We start from the raw sequence: 16,372 nt of genomic DNA on the forward strand, positions 1-16,372 counted from the left end.
AGATTTATTTAAATTATATTTAAGTTAGGGGGTGTTAGGGTTAGACTTAGGTTTAGGGGTTAATAAATTTAATATAGTGGCGGCGACGTTGGGGATGGGAGATTAGGGGTTAACAAATTTAATGTAGGTGGCGGCGGTGTAGGAGGGGCAGATTAGGGGTTAAACACTTTATTAGAGTTGCGGTGGGCTCCGGGAGCGGCGGTTTAGGGGTTAATACATTTATTAGAGTTGCGGCGGTATAGGGGGGGCAGATTAGGGGTTAATAAGTATAATGTAGGTGACGGCAGGCTCCGGGAGTGGTGGTTTAGGGGTTAAACACTTTATTTAGTTGCGGCGGTGTAGGGGGGGCAGGTTAGGGGTGTTAAGACTCGGGGGAAAATTTTGTTAATGTGTTAGGTGTAGAAACTACCATAGGAATCAATGGGATATCGGGCAGCAGCGAACATGAGCTTTTGCTGCGGTCAGACTCCCATTGATTCCTATGGCATCCGCCGCCTCCAGGGCGGCAGATTGAAAACCAGGTATGCTGGGCCTGAAAAGTGCAGAGCGTACCTGCTAGTTTTTTGATAACTAGCAAAAGTCGTCAGATTGTGCCGAACTTGCGTTCGGAACATCTGTAGTGACGTAAGCATCGATCTGTGTCGGACTGAGTCCGGCGGATCGTATGTTACGTCACTATATTATACTTTTGCCGGTCTGTAGGGTTTGATAACTACGGTGAATCAAGCTCGCCACAAATACGCTGCGGAATTCCAGCGTATTTGCGGTTGACAGCTTGATAAATAGAGGCCATAGTTTAAAGTATAGCAAAATCACTCTAATGAACTGGTTATGAGCAATGTTTAGAGAAGGACTACAACTAACTATTATTTTCATAATGGAATTATCGGCCGATAATTCTTTTGATTATTTGACTAATCGGCTAAAAAAAAAATATATAATTTTTTTCCTATATTTAAAATAAAATCCACATACTGAGTGTTACAAATATAAACTTCAGACTACAACTTTACATTAATACAAGTGTTTGTCCAATTTTTAAGCAGCAGAACAAGTTTATGTAATTAAGCAAAGCAAAACTACAAACTGTTTTAAAAAAGATAGAACTAGAAAGAGGTAGACTATCACTGTTATATTCTGTTATTCACTCTTTCAGAAAGTTTGCATTGAAATGTAAAAATGTCAACATGTCCACATGCTCCTGTCTGAGGCTGGCTCTCTTTTTGCAAGCTATTTTGCCTGCAGAAGAGAAGAGGCACTCAGATGGTGTTGAGGTGCCTGAGATGCATAAGTAGGGTTTTGCCAAATTCGCCAAGGTGGGATATTTATATTTGTTAGCTCCACCAATGCAAAGTGTTTTCCTCCTTGGCAAGGGGCCTCTCAATAAAGTAAGCCTGGACTTCATTCTAACATAAAAATATCTTAAATATATATTTGCAATAATAAATAACCAGCTATAAGGTTAGTGAAAAATATCTAGTCAGCTCTAAAAAAACATATACTGTATACAGGTGGCCCTCAGTTTACGCCGTTTCAGAATAACAACCTTTTTTTCAGTTATGTGACTGCTATTGAAAAGCATTGAAAAGCAGTGCACTAATTAAAATAGCCAGTAGGTGTAGCTGTCCGCTTGTTTTGCAGCAAAGATATGCAAGCACACAAGCAGGCTGAAATTATTCCATGTACACAGAACAGACCTGAGCTATCGGGCAACAAGATCTAGAAGCCACTTCCCTTTTATCTTCCTGTCCAGCTGCTTGAGGTGAGGGTGCCTAACTGCCTATTAATGAGTCCAGATTTAAATGCATAGAATAGGTGCAGACCCAATATTATCTACATGCTAACAATGCAGAGAACTGTTTGCAGAAAAATACAAGTAAAAAAATGTTTTTGTTCATTAAACTTAGTTTGATGATACAGTCTGTTGTGTGATTATTTAATTAGGTTTATAATGCTGTTTAGCATTTAAAGTCTTAATTTCAAAGCTTTAAAAATTGTGTATTATGTGTTACTTACGTCAATTTTGAGAGGGGCCTGGAACCTAACTCCCTCACTTCCCATTGACTTACATTAATAAACTGGGTTTCAATTTACAACAGTTTCGATTTACAACCATTCCTTCTGGAACCTAACCCCGACGTAAACTGAGGGCTACCTATACTTTTAAAGATTGAAACTAGTACATATCACAATTTATAAAAAATATTTAAAAAAAACAAGTTAAAAAGGTACTATTTATCAATAACAGGACAAAGACTTCCACATTGATGTATACAGTACATATATTCAGCAATAGCAAGCAATACGCTAATAATTGTGCAAACAGATAATAGTGCACATCAATTCAAATAACAACTCTCATAAATCTAGGGCTAGGTGTAAATAACAAGCTTGGCACTATATTATGCAAAGCATAGTCCCAAATCACCTAATTTATTATAAACAGTCCAAATGATGACTCCTATTATTTGTGAGTTGTACATAAGCCATGAGTAGTTAACTTATACTGTCCTGAAAAAGTGAAAAGTAAACGTACTTTTAGGCTAAGGGCATAAACATAAAACACAACTCCATATTGGAGTAAAGTAGCTGGTGCCATGCACAGACCGTATAATCACAGGCCAATTAATTGATAATGAGATTTGTTTACAACTATTTTCATAAATGATTATTATCGATTATAGCGATTAGTTGTTGCAGCTCTAGTTTAGAGCAATGCGCTAACTTGCGCTCATATTACAAGATGAAAGTTATAGTTTGCACTCAAGCAAAAAATGAAACTGCTCTAGAATATTTAGCGCAACATGAGATCTGAAGTAAAGTGTAAGGGTTAAAATGTTGCACAAAACACATCCAAAATGTATTAAAATAAAGTATTACACTCATATTCACTTTTTAATAAAAATATATCATTTAAATATTTGTAAAAAGTTTTTATATGGCAAGGTGTATGACTGAAAAGGGTAGAGATAATCAGTACAAGACTGATATTGGTGTACACCTATGAAGCACTCACTTTCCTAAGGGGCCATTAAATTAGAGAGCAAAATAATTGTCGGAGATAGAATGGATTAAAATTTAACCTTTATTAGGATATTTTTAAAATAAAATGAAAACAATACACACACACAAAAATTTAAAAAACGCAAAGGAATGGGTCTGGCTGTGATTAATTCCACACATATAGTGAGTAGGATTATACGTATTATATATAAGTTTAGGCCTAGGATGTCAGTGTTAACCCATGGTCCTTAGATATATAAAATAACATAGGCAAAACCTGGCGCCAAGCTGGATTTCCCGCACGGCTATTGGCTAAGAGGTGGAAATGTCACTTCACAGCCAAATAGCGTTCTGCCGTGGGCTGCCTTTAGCAGCTCAGCGCAACGAACGCTGCTAACAAATAAAGGGGCTTTCAGAATGAAGTATTTTATACTTCATAAATGAAAGTCCCCTTTATTTGTTACGATGGTAAATCCTAGCGTTTCGCAAACGCGAGGATTTACCATCACTTTAAGTCAGGAGGAAAGCGTTATAATAAATGCTTCTATTGATACATTGATATTATGTCAGCATAAAGCTGTATTTAGTAACATAGTAAGTGATTATCCACAGTGCTTCCAAGCCTGTGCACTTTCCGTTCTGATTATTAACAGCAGTGCTTATAATTAAGTACTTTAAATACCCCTTTGTGATCCCTATTGTGCAATAGGGAGAACATGGATAACGTTTCTAATCCCACTGATGGTAATTTAAATAATACCAACTGGTATTGTTGTATGTCACTGACACGATAAGGATACTGATACTATGATAACAGTCTGAGTTGCTAACCCAGCATATAATGTTGTGTGGACCACTGTATATCTCCTATATATCCTACATGTTCTATTATTGTGCTCAATTACTATTATATTAAGACGAAAAATTCTTAGATTATTAGATACTATAGACACGCGCTAACATCCGCTACATGTCAAGCATTGAGTGAGTGTCAGCTGATAGTCTGCTCTACTGCTATTATATATAGATGCTATGAACCCGTGCTAACTTCCACAAGTGGATATCGGCTAAGGAAGAAGTAACAGCCAGTTCGCTTTGCAAATTAAAATAACTATTTACAAAATTCCCTATGACCTGACATGTTTCACCACTCTTGGCTTTTTCAAAGGTATGGGCATGGCGTCAGGTGTGCTTTTTTATTGGTGCGTTTACTCCGTCTCCAAAAACGTCACCGTCCAATCAGATTAGATGTTCCTTTTACTCAATCATACTGCCTGATTTAATTTCAACTGCTTAAAGCAATAAGGTCCTATTGGCTAAATGTCTCATCATATATAGAGTATCGTTCTGATCTGGGCTGCTTCATCTGATTATATTAATCCGTATGGATGATAAGAAAATATTAATACTAGTTGTTACTAACGGGTTTATCTATGATGTCCACATTTACCTGCTTTGCAATCATCGATTAAAACTTACTGTCATATGTATTAAATATTAGTAACCACAATATTGGGAATAGGGTAATATTGTGATTGACTTACACTAATTGCATGAAGTGTTCAGCTATTTGCAAGTGAAGGTGAAAAAATGAATGTGCATAAAATGGCTTATAATATGAAATGCTCTCAATAAAGGAAAAGGACAACGTGTCTGGTCCTAGGGGTGAATGTATGTGAACACAATCGATAAACATGATGATAATTTTACTTCACTATGTCTATGTGTATTAAATTAAATAATAATGTCTATGTGCATTTACTAAATTAGGGATGTGCCTCTTCATTAAAAGTGTGTAGGAGTAATATACAAATCTCATATACAGTAATTTGTACATGATAGAGCGGTGTGATGAAATCCCAAGATAAAATTACATATTTATATATATAGTGTTGTGACAGCAAGCTTGAGGGCATTTCTTTCTTGTATTGTTTTTATATTTTAAATCAGATCATGGATAACAGCTATACTGGTGCATTAATGTACAAATGACTTTTCATGGGTTATACTTAATAAAGACCGCATTATAGTGGTATTGTCATCTATATTCTAGTTTGCCCTTAGGTTCTAATACGTTATTGTCATTTCCATTATCCCAAGCTGCAATTATGACCCTATATTTCCTATAAGCTATAATTATGTGTTATGTTGCAAAGGAGTCCCATGCTAAATCTTTATATGGATAACATTGTTTTCTAACTAATTAACCCTGTCAGATCGAAATTATATGATAGACATTTACATTGCATTATATTAAAGTGAAAGTAAATCCTAGCATTGTACAAACGCTAGGATTGACTATTGAAACAAATAAAGGGGACTTTCATTCATGAAGTATAAGATAATTCATGTAGAAAGCTCCTTTATTTGTTTCAACCGATCGCAGTTCTTAGCTGCTACAGCAGCCCACTGCTAAAAATTTTTTTGCTAAGAGGTGACGTTTTCACCTCTTAGCCAATAGCTGTGTGGTAAATCCGGCTCCCATGGGCACCAAGCCGGATTTACAGTATAAATTACAGTGCAGTAAATCCGGCTTGGCGCCCATGGGAACTGGATTTATCACACAGCTATTGGCTATGAGGTGAAAACAGGCAGTACGATTGAGTAAAAGGAAGATCTAATCTGATTGAACGGTGACGTTTTTAGAGGTGGAGTAAACACACCAATAAAAAAAGCACACCTGACGCCGCGCCCGTACCTTTGAAAAAGCCAAGAGTGGCGAAACAAATCAGGTCATAGGGAATTTTGTAAATAGTTATTTGAATTTGATAAAGCGAACTGGCCGTTACTTTTTCATTAGCCGATACCCTCTTAATTGTTGACACGCTGCGGATGTTGGCGTGTGTACATAGCACTTAATAATTAATTTGTCGACCAAACACAATAGCAGCAGAGCATACTCCATTAGCTGATATTGACTTAATGTTTGACACGCTGCGGAAGTTAGCGCATGTTCATAGCATCTAATAATTAAACTGTCAGCTATATATAATAGCAGTAGAGCAGACTTTATCAGCTGACACTCACTCAATGCTTGATACGTAGCAGATGTCAGCACGTGTCTATAGTACCTAATAATCTAAGAATTTTTCGGCTAAATATAATAGTAATAGAGCACAATAATAGAACATGTAAGATATATAGGAGATATACAGTGGTCCACAAAACATTATATGCTGGGTTAGCAACTCAGACTGTTATCATAGTATCAGTATCCTTAAAGTGAAGGTCAATTTTAGGCCAATGGACTACTGCTATTAACTCAATAACATATGAGCATTCTAGTCGCTAATTTTATTTTTCACTACCGTTTTTACTTTTTATCAAAAATGAACTTATATTATACTTGCCGTTTCCATTGCGACTCCTCCCCTCCACCACTTCCTTATTCAGAACTAGTGACGTAGCGAGTGCTCCCACACGCTCTCTATGTTAGTCAAAAGTTTGTGCACAACATTTTAAACAAACTGCGCATGCGTATCTTCACCGCAATCGCGCATGCTGAAAAGTTGCAAATTAAATTTGAACAAATTCAATAGGCTGTATAATCTTCATAAAGAAGAAATGAGTGACATGTAGGATTTTCAGACTTTGAAGTTGGTGTTTCTTTAATTCGTTGACGAAATGTATCAAAATAAGAACAAAGCGCAATACGCATGCGCGTCTCATGCACGAGCTGGAGAGTATGTGATGCTATTTCGGGTGTTAAGCATACCCATAAGTGAGTGATGATGTTTTGCAAAAGGGGCTGAACGCCCCAGGGGGGAAACGGAGATTGGAAAATTAAATCTTCAAATTCTGTCAATCAATATACGCAAGATGGCGGGCAGACGAAAAAAGAACAACGGAGACAAAATAAAAGAAAAAAAAAAGGATTTGTTATATATTGAGGAGAAATGATAAATGAACATCAACCTTATTTATAATGAACTGCAGAACAGCGTAAGCGACTCCCGCAGACTTGACCTTCACTTTAACGTGCCAGTGACATATAACAATACCAGTTGGCATTATTTAAATTACCGTCAAAGTAGGATTTGAAACTTTATCAGTGTTCTCCCTATTGCACAATAGGGATCACAAAGGGGTATTTAAAGTACTTTATTATAAGCACTGTTGTTAATAATCAGAACGGAAAGTGCACAGGCTAGGAAGCACTGTGGATAATCACTTACTATGTTACTATATACAGCTTTATGTTGACATAATATCAATGTATCAATAGAAGCATTTATTATAACGCTTTCCTCCTGACATAATGCGTAATGCAAGTGTACATTAACCATATAGCACCTTTTACACCTTGAGCCAAACAGCAATCCAGCCCTTACCAAGTGACACTGACATTGTCCAACATAACTTAGGTAGTTATTACTGTCCCCTGTATAAACCCTCCCAAGGACATTGTTCCTAATTATTTATATATCTAAGGACCATGGATCAACACCGACATCCTAGGCCTAAACTGATGTATAATACGTATAATCCTAGTCACTATATAAGTGTGGAATTAATCACAGCCAGACCCATTCCTTTGCGTTTCTAAAATTTTTGTGTGTGTGTTGTTTTCATTTTATTTTAAAAACATCCTAATAAAGGTTAAATTTGAATCCATTGTATCTACGACAATTATTTTGCTCTCTAATTGAATGGCCCCTTAGGAAAGTGAGTGCTTAATAGGTGTACACGAGTATCAGTCTTGTACTGATTATCTTTAGCTTGTTCTAACCAGTATACAGCACTCCAGCACGCATATATACAGTGTCTGCAGTCTCATATAACTTGACTAACATGCAGACAATAGCTATAAATTGTGACATTCCTAACTTTGTACTTTGAGTAGTGCCATTATTACCCCTTTCTTTTCTTGTATGACTGAAAAGGGCTCTGATGTGTCTGTGTGTATATATACAACTTCTGATATAACGCAATTTAGACAAGCGATAACTACGTTTTTTTTTTTTTTGCAGAACGCCCAATAGAAGTCCTAAAGTTAACGCGCCTCAGTCTTTCGTTCTTGTGCTAACTTTTTACTTCCAACTTGTAATACCAGCACTAACGTGGCCATGCTATTTTTTTTACTTTGAGCACAGTTAGCGTGCGAGTGGGAAAATGTTTTAGAGTGCAAAGTCATGCATTTAGAAAGCAAAATCCCAAGGTTAACAATATTTATAAAGATACTTTATTTAGAGTAACAAAAGAACAGGGCTTGGAAATTATTTCAAATTAAAGGGACAGTCTATTGAATCAGCCAATCAGATTCAAGTTCAATCCGATTGGCTGATTGGTTCAGCCAATCAGATTGAACTTGAATCTGATTGGCTGATTCAATCAGCCAATCAGATTTTTCTACCTTAATTCCGATTGGCTGATAGAATCCTATCAGCCAATCGGAATTCAACGGACGCCATCTTGGATTACGTCATTTAAAGGAACATCATTCATCGGGAAGTCGTCGTGCCGGATGGATGCTCCGCGGTGGAGGAGCAAAGAAAGAAGATTGAAGATGCCGCTTTGCTGGAAGACATCACCGGATGGAAGAAGACTCTCTGCAGCTTGATTGAAGACATCGCCCGGATCGGATGAAGAGTTCTGCTCGGCTGGTTGAATACAAGGTAGGGAGATCTTCAGGGGGGTAGTGTTAGGTTTATTTAAGGGGGGTTTGGGTTAGATTAAGGGTATGTGGGTGGTGGGTTGTAATGTAGGGGGGTGGTATTGTGTGTTTTTTTCAGGCAAAAGAGCAGTTTTCTTTGGGGCATGCCCCGCAAAAGGCCCTTTTAAGGGCTGGTAAGGTAAAAGAGCTAACTTTTTAATTTAGAATAGGGCAGGGAATTTTTTTTATTTTGGGGGTTTATTATTTTATTAGGGGGCTTAGAATAGGTGTAATTAGCTTAAAAATCTTGTAATATTTTTTTTATTTTTTGTAATTTAGTGTTTGTTTTTTGTGTAATTTAGTTTAGATTATTTTATTGTATTTTAGTTTAGATATTTGTAGTTTATTTAATTTATTGATAGTGTAGGTATATTTGTAACTTAGGTTAGGATTTATTTTACAAGTAAATTGGTAATTATTTTAACTAGGTAGCTATTAAATAGTTATTAACTATTTAATAGCTATTGTACCTAGTTAAAATAAATACCAAGTTACCTGTAAAATAAATATAAACCCTAAAATAGCTACAATGTAATTATTAATTAGATTGTAGCTATCTTAGGGTTTATTTTATAGGTAAGTATTTAGATTTAAATAGGAATATTTTAATTAATAATATTAATATTAGATTTATTTTAACAAGAGTTTAGTTAGGGATGTTAGAGTTAGATAGGGTTATTATACTTAATATATAGATAATATAATAACGATATTAACTATATTAACCCTAATATAATTAGGGTTAATATAGTTAATATATATAATATAATAACTATATTAACTATATTAACCCTAATATAATTAGGGTTAATATAGTTAATATAGCTGGCGGCGGTGTAGGGGGATTAGATTAGGGGTTAATGTGTTTAATATAGGCGGCGGCGGTGTAGGGGGATTAAATTAGGGGTTAATACATTTATTATAGGTGGCCGCGGTGTAGGGGGATGTAGATTAGATGCAAAAGAGCTGATTACTTTGTGACAAAGCCCCACCAAAAGCCCTTTTAAGGGCTGGTAAAAGAGCAGTTTTCTTTGGGGCATGCCCCGCAAAAAGCCCTTTTAAGGGCTGGCAATAGAGCAGTTTACTTTGGGGTAATGCCACGCAAAAAGCCCTTTTCAGGGCTATTTGTAGGGTTAGACTGAGGTTTAGTGGTAGGGATAGTTTAGTATTTTAGGGGTTAAATAATTTAATATAGCTGGCGGCGGGGTAGGGGGATTAGAATAGGGGTTAAATAATTTAATATAGCTGGCGGCGGGGTAGGGGATTAAATTAGGGGTTAATCATTTTAAAATAGATGGCGGCGGGGTAGGGGCTCACTTTAGGGTGTAGTTTAATATAGTTGGCGACGGTGTAGGGGGATCACATTAGGGGGTAGTTAATGTAGGTGGCGGCGGGGTCCGGGAGCGGCGGTTTATAAATAACTTTATTAGGGATTGCGGCAGGGGAACGCGGTTGACAGGTAGATAGACATTGCGCATGCGTTAGGTGTTAGGTTTTATTTAGCAGATCGCGGTTGACAGGTAGATAGACATTGCGCATGCGTTAGGTGTTAGGTTTATTTTGTAGCTAGTTAGGGAGTTACGGGGCTCCAATAGACAGCGTAAGGCTTACTACGGCTGCTTTTTGTGGCGAGGTGAAAATGGAGTAAGATTTCTCCATTTTCGCCACGTAAGTCCTTACGCTGTATATTGGATACCAAACTGCGCTAGTTTGGTATACCTGCCTATGGCCCAAAAAACTATGGGCGACGGCAGAAATATACGGGCGTAACTTCTATATAGGATACCAAACCAACGCAAATTTCAGCGTCGCCGGCATTTGCGGATGACGCTGCATATCGGATCGGGCCCCATATTTGGGAATCATCTGGAAGATTGTGTACAGTTCTTGAGCTCATATTTTCAAAAGAATACATATGTATAAACTAAAAACTATTCATAGAAGGCTAAAAAGATTATGAGTCTGAAAATCAGCACAATGTTATTACAAAATAAGCAAAACCATACACTGTTACAAAAACATTCCCAGATGGGCTATATAAATGGATGATCTACAAAACATTTATGCAAAGAAAAATTTAGTGTACAATGTCCCTTTAAGATTATGTAAAAAAAAAAAAAAAACCTGACTACTTACAAGGAATGTATAATTTAGATTTGATAAGGGAGGAGAGTAATATGATATAAATCTGCAAACACATTACAGGAATTAATAAAATCTAATAGTATTTTCCACAAAAAAAGTTTAAGCACCTGGGTAGTGCTTGTTGTTTGGTGGCTACATTTAGCCACCAATCAGAAAGCGCTACCCAGATGCTGAACAAAAAATGGGCCAGCTCCTAAGCTTACATTCCTGCTTTTTCAAATAAAGATACCAAGAGAATGAAGACAAATTGATAATAGGAGTAAATTAGGAAGGTGCTTAAAATTGCATGCTCTATCTGAACCAGGAAAGAAAATATTTGGGTTTAATTTCCCTTTAATTTTGACTTTCCTATCCCTTTAATACATTGTGTGTGCAGAGCTACTGCAATATTTTAATTCAGTATATAAAGATATACATAAAGCAATATAAGGAAACTGTATGAACCAGCACACATTCATTAAAAAAATATATTCTGTTTCAAACCGGACTTAATAAATATTGAGAAAAAAAAAAATCTTAAAATCTTTTCCAGATATTTCACTAGTGAATTTCATGGATCTGACAGCATATTTCTGAATGTTAATTGATACATGGCAGTTAGTAAGGCCCACAATGGGTGTGAAGAACCCAGTACCTAAATAAGTTCTCTATTTTTCAGACAGCAGCTCACATAAATGTTATCAGCGACCTGGCAGCTACATTGTGAGGAAGAGCCAGACTGTTCAGCTCTGTTTCTGGATGACCTGAAATACACTGCAGTATTCAAAGGGTGATGGTGTTATTAACCTTTTGGTTGCCAGAGAAGGCGATCAACCTATTAACCCTTTGATTGTCATGGATCATTCCAATGCATTTCTAAGCTAAGCGTTGCAGCTAGCTCCTAGCTAGCCAGGTGTTATATAAATGTATAGCAAGCTGAATCAAAACAGCAGGCTTTAAATTACACTACAATACTTCGCTACATCTAAATCGTACGGAAAAAAACCCTCGCTCGCTTTAATTCACACATCTGGATTCGATATTGACACAGAACCCTGATATTATATATTGCCCCTCCCATAGCGGGGAAGATGTAATAGAGAGAGAAGACACTACCCGTCCCACTTTCTAATATCTGACAGAGAGGCGGGGAGTCTGACAGAACCTGTGACGTCAGACTTTCCCAAAGAGCTATTTTATAATTCTAAAGAATGACACGACTTTATGGCTATTAGCCCCGCCCCGTTAGGCGAATAAGACACGCCTTTTATCATCCAGCCCCGCCTCCGTCTTCTCTCACTTCAGCCTCTGCGTGGAGTTGTGTGTAGCCACCTCCGGAGATTGCTTTTGGTCAGGAGCGCTGCAGCGGTGGCTGTAAAAAGGGGGTTTGCGCTCCGGGTTTCGAAATGATCGCCCCTAAGTATCACACCGGATAAAATGAATCAGCTGCTTACAGACTGGCGAACATCCTGCTCGGATATAGATCTGCACTAAGCTAGCTGCTATCCTGCGGAAGTCCCGGGGCAGGCAGAAGGGGGGAGTTTTTGGCTGTTGGGGAGTGAATTGGTCTCTGTCGTGGACGCTCTATGGTGTTTTATTTGGATTCTTATAACAACTGCATATTTCTCTTTCCCAGCTGTGCTGCCTCCCATGGGGGTAAAACTTTGTGAGCGCTTTTAGCGTATGCCACTGACCTGTGGATCAGCTCTGTATGTTATTATTATATACCTGTTAAACAGAACTGGAGCATGTCCTTTGCGGAATGTGACATTTGTATCTGCATATTACTTTAGCAACCTGAGGTGGATACTGTGTGTAAGTCCCCCGAGGTGAGCACCTGAGTGAAGTTGGACTTGCATGCGACCTTTGGAGTGTGACATCTGGGCCTCTCTGTAGCTGGACTATTGTCTGACCCACGTGTTGTGCTTCCTGGACCTCTCAGAACATGAAGCTTAGCCGTCAGATCACGGTGCTCGGCAGCGCTATATTCTGTGTAGTGATATTTTCATTATACCTGATGCTGGACAGAGGTCAGTTAGACCAGCCCAAGAACCACTTTCGAGATGGAGCCTTCCCAAAGGTGAGAACTCCTGGCTTTGTCATTTTAATATGTATGTTATGGTTTTGATCCTTGATTGCTCGTATTCTTAAGCTGGGTTTGCTAAATTCATGCTGCCATCCATGTAGTCATAATGTTTTACCAATATGTAAATTGTATTGATCACTTCCTTCATTCAGTTGTATTAAACTACAAGTAAAGTCCCAGAATAACCGTATTTACCTCCCACCACGACCCATGCCAGCTGTGCCTATACCATTTGCCTTTCTGTTTTCCGCTATATAGTCAGTATATTCCTGCTACATGTAACCTGGTGATTGTTTTACCGTTGTATTTTTTTATTCCTCTTACCCTTTGCACCACTGACTGTTTTGTGAACATGCCTCTTCCCTTTTCTGTGCTGTTTTCTCTTGCAATTCTCTTTCCCTCAGCCAACATTTATAGCAGTGTTTCTTTTTTTAATTTTGCTTGTTGTGACTATAACCCCCCATAAGAACAATGCATTTTTATCATTGCTACATCTTGGATAAAAACTTGATTAGCTCTGCAGTAAAAAACATGTATTTGTAAAGCTGCATTTCAGCTTGAATCACACTTGCCTTTCAAACAATATTTTCTTAACAAACAATAAATGTCTGTGTTCTGGGACCATTTTCTTGAACACTTCGCTTGAATTCAGATTATTTCCTATCAGAGCAGTCTGGTTATGCAAATTAACTTTATTTGTTTTGAGTAACAAAACAGTTCTATATTTACAGTTACTTTGTTGTCACTAGGGGGCTTTCAGAGAACAAGCAACATTTACTTCTTGGTTAGCAATGTTAAAAATGTTGTTATAATATTGCCAACCCTTTACTGGTAACTTCCTGTAATTGCTATATTATATTAGTTATACAAACATATTTTGATAGCAAAAGGAAAAAAAGAAGCCCTTCTAGTTTGCCTATGTTTCTTTCTGAAGTGTATATTCATTATGCCACTGAATTGACGTTCAGTAACTGATCTTTAATGGTTTAAATACTGTACTAGTAATGGACTCCCCCCTACAAATGGCCCATAGCACACACCAAGTCATTGCTAGGTACCAAAAATACCCTTCATAGACTGCATGGGTGCATAGTAGTATTCCTTCTGAACACCCTAAAACGGCTGTCCAACTATTTATTACAATTTCAACCTTTAAAACAACACCCTAGAAATGTTGCATGGGATAGGGGGTAGTTTTTAGATTGTTTGAGACTGTGATATAAAATGTATGCGTATAATATATACACTGTGTGTATGTGTGTGCGTCTCTCTATGACATTTTAAGCAACTTTCTAATTTACTCCTATTATCACGTTTTCTTTATTCTCTTGGCATCTTTATTTGAAATGTAAGTTTAGATGCCGGCCCATTTTTGGTGAACAACCTGGGTTGTTCTTGTTGATTGGTGGATAGATTCATCCACCAATAAAAAAGTGCTGTCCAGAGTTCTGAGCCCCCCAAAAAATTAGATGCCTTTTTCAAATAAAGATAGCAAGAGAACAAAGAATTTGATAATAGGAGTTAGTTAGAAAGTTGCTTAAAATTGCATGCTCTATCTGAATCACAAAGAAAAAAAAATGGGTTCAGTGTCCCTTTACTATTTTTTGAATAAATCATATCTAGAATTTATTTACTGTTTAATATCCCATTCCCTTTAAAGCGATGGTAAATCCGAGCATTAGACGAACTCTAGAATTTAAGTCATCCGTTATTTTTTTTAAAAAAAAGGGGTGCTATACTCACCCTGACTGTGCTGCTGCACCTTGCTAAACTCAGCGGCTCCAGATGCCCACAGCACATCGCTCTTCTACCAATGAGGTGAAGTTTGCACCTCTAAACCAATAGCTGTGCTCTGCTAGCATACAGAACACTGTTAGATGACATGCACGGTTATTAGTTTAGAGGTGCAAATGTTACCTCCATTGAAGGAGAGTGCTGTGCTGTGGGCGGCCAGAGCTGCACAGTGTAGCGAGGTGCAGCGGCACAGTCAGGGTGAGTATAGCACCATTTTTTAATAACTGATTACTTCAACTTTATTTTTAGTGATGGTAAATCCTAATGTTTGTTAAATGCTCTGATTTACCATCTAAATTTGTTAAGGTACTCTACAAGTGCGTGCTTTGAGCCTGGTTTGTCAATAGGGAATGCTGGGTCAAATTTCTTTCACCAAAGTATAGCCACATAATGCTTCTGTTAAGATGAGGACTGTGCGTGGAACCTGCACAAACAGGATATATCATGCTGTCGGATTCTTGACATTAAGAGGACCCATGCTGAACAGATTTTGCAGTATATAATTATGTGAACTGTAAAAGCTTTAAAGGGACATGAAACCCAGATTTGTTTTTCTATTTCATTATTCAGATAGAGAATATAATATTAAAAAGTTTCCAATTTACTTCTATTATCCTATTTACATTTTTTATGTTGTTCTTTGTTGAAGAGATATCTAGATGGGTAGCGTGCACTCTTGCTAATGTATAACATTGTTGCAAAATTGCTGCCATATAGTAATGCAGATTAGAGCTGCAACAACTAATCGGCATAATCGATTATGAAAATAGTTGTCAACGAATCTCATAATCTATTAGTTGGTTTGCAATTAGTTGTGCACAGCACCAGCTGCTTCACTCTGATGAGCTCCTGCACATGGTATTGTGTTTTATGGTTATGCCCTTAGCCTAAAGGACATCTACAGACATTTTACTTTTCACTTTTTTAGGACACTATAAGTTTCTTTTTAAGTTTACAACTACTCCTATCTTCTGTGCAACCCAGAAATAAAATAGGAGTCATAATTTGGATTGTTTATATAAAATCAGGTGATTTGGGGCTATGCTTTGCATGATATAGTGCAGAGCTTGTTATTTACACCTAGCCCTAGATTGATGGCATTTGTTATATGAATTGATGTCACTATTATCTGTGTGCACAATTTTTAGCGGATCGCTTGCTATTGCTGATATATGTATAGATAAATGTGTAAGGCTGTGTACTTTTTTTTTCTATTTTTAATTAATTGGAATATGTACCAAATTCAACCACTGTAAGTATATATCTGTTATTTTAAGAGTGGGCTAGATATTTTCCCCCCCCCCTAACCTTATAGATGGTTATTTACCACTGCATATAGATATTCAAGATATTTTTATGTTAAAATGAAGTCCAAACTCACTTTGTTGAGAGGCCCCTTGCAAAGATAAATAGCCCACCTTGGTGAAATTGGTAAAACCCTACTTATGCATCTCAAGCACCTCAACACCATCTGAGCGTAAAATAGCTGCAAAAAGAGAGCCATCCTCAGCCAGGAGCATGTGGACATGTTGACATTTTTGCATTTCAATGCAAAGTTTCTGAAAGAGTGTATACCAGAATGTTATAAACAGTGATAGTCTCCCTCTTTCTACTTCTACCTCTTTACAGTTTGTGGTTTTGTTTTGCTTAATTCTAAAAATGTCTTTTGCTGCTTAAAAAAATTGGACCAACAGTTGTTTTAGTCAGAAGTT

General features: G+C 37.2%; 1 protein-coding gene across 1 annotated transcript in view; it reads left to right on the top strand.

Annotated features, from left to right (window-relative positions):
* The first annotated feature begins 12,094 nt into the window (after nucleotides 1-12,094).
* MAN2A1 (mannosidase alpha class 2A member 1) overlaps nucleotides 12,095-16,372 on the top strand; it is a 333,289-nt gene continuing 329,011 nt past the window's right edge. Inside the window, exon 1 of the mRNA XM_053701535.1 lies at nucleotides 12,095-12,860. Within this exon, the coding sequence (XP_053557510.1) occupies nucleotides 12,726-12,860 (135 nt within the window). The 5' untranslated portion in view covers nucleotides 12,095-12,725. The remainder of the gene's footprint in view (nucleotides 12,861-16,372) is intronic.

The sequence above is a fragment of the Bombina bombina genome, chromosome 2, assembly GCF_027579735.1.
Source record: "Bombina bombina isolate aBomBom1 chromosome 2, aBomBom1.pri, whole genome shotgun sequence".
Taxonomy (NCBI): Eukaryota; Metazoa; Chordata; class Amphibia; order Anura; family Bombinatoridae; genus Bombina; species Bombina bombina.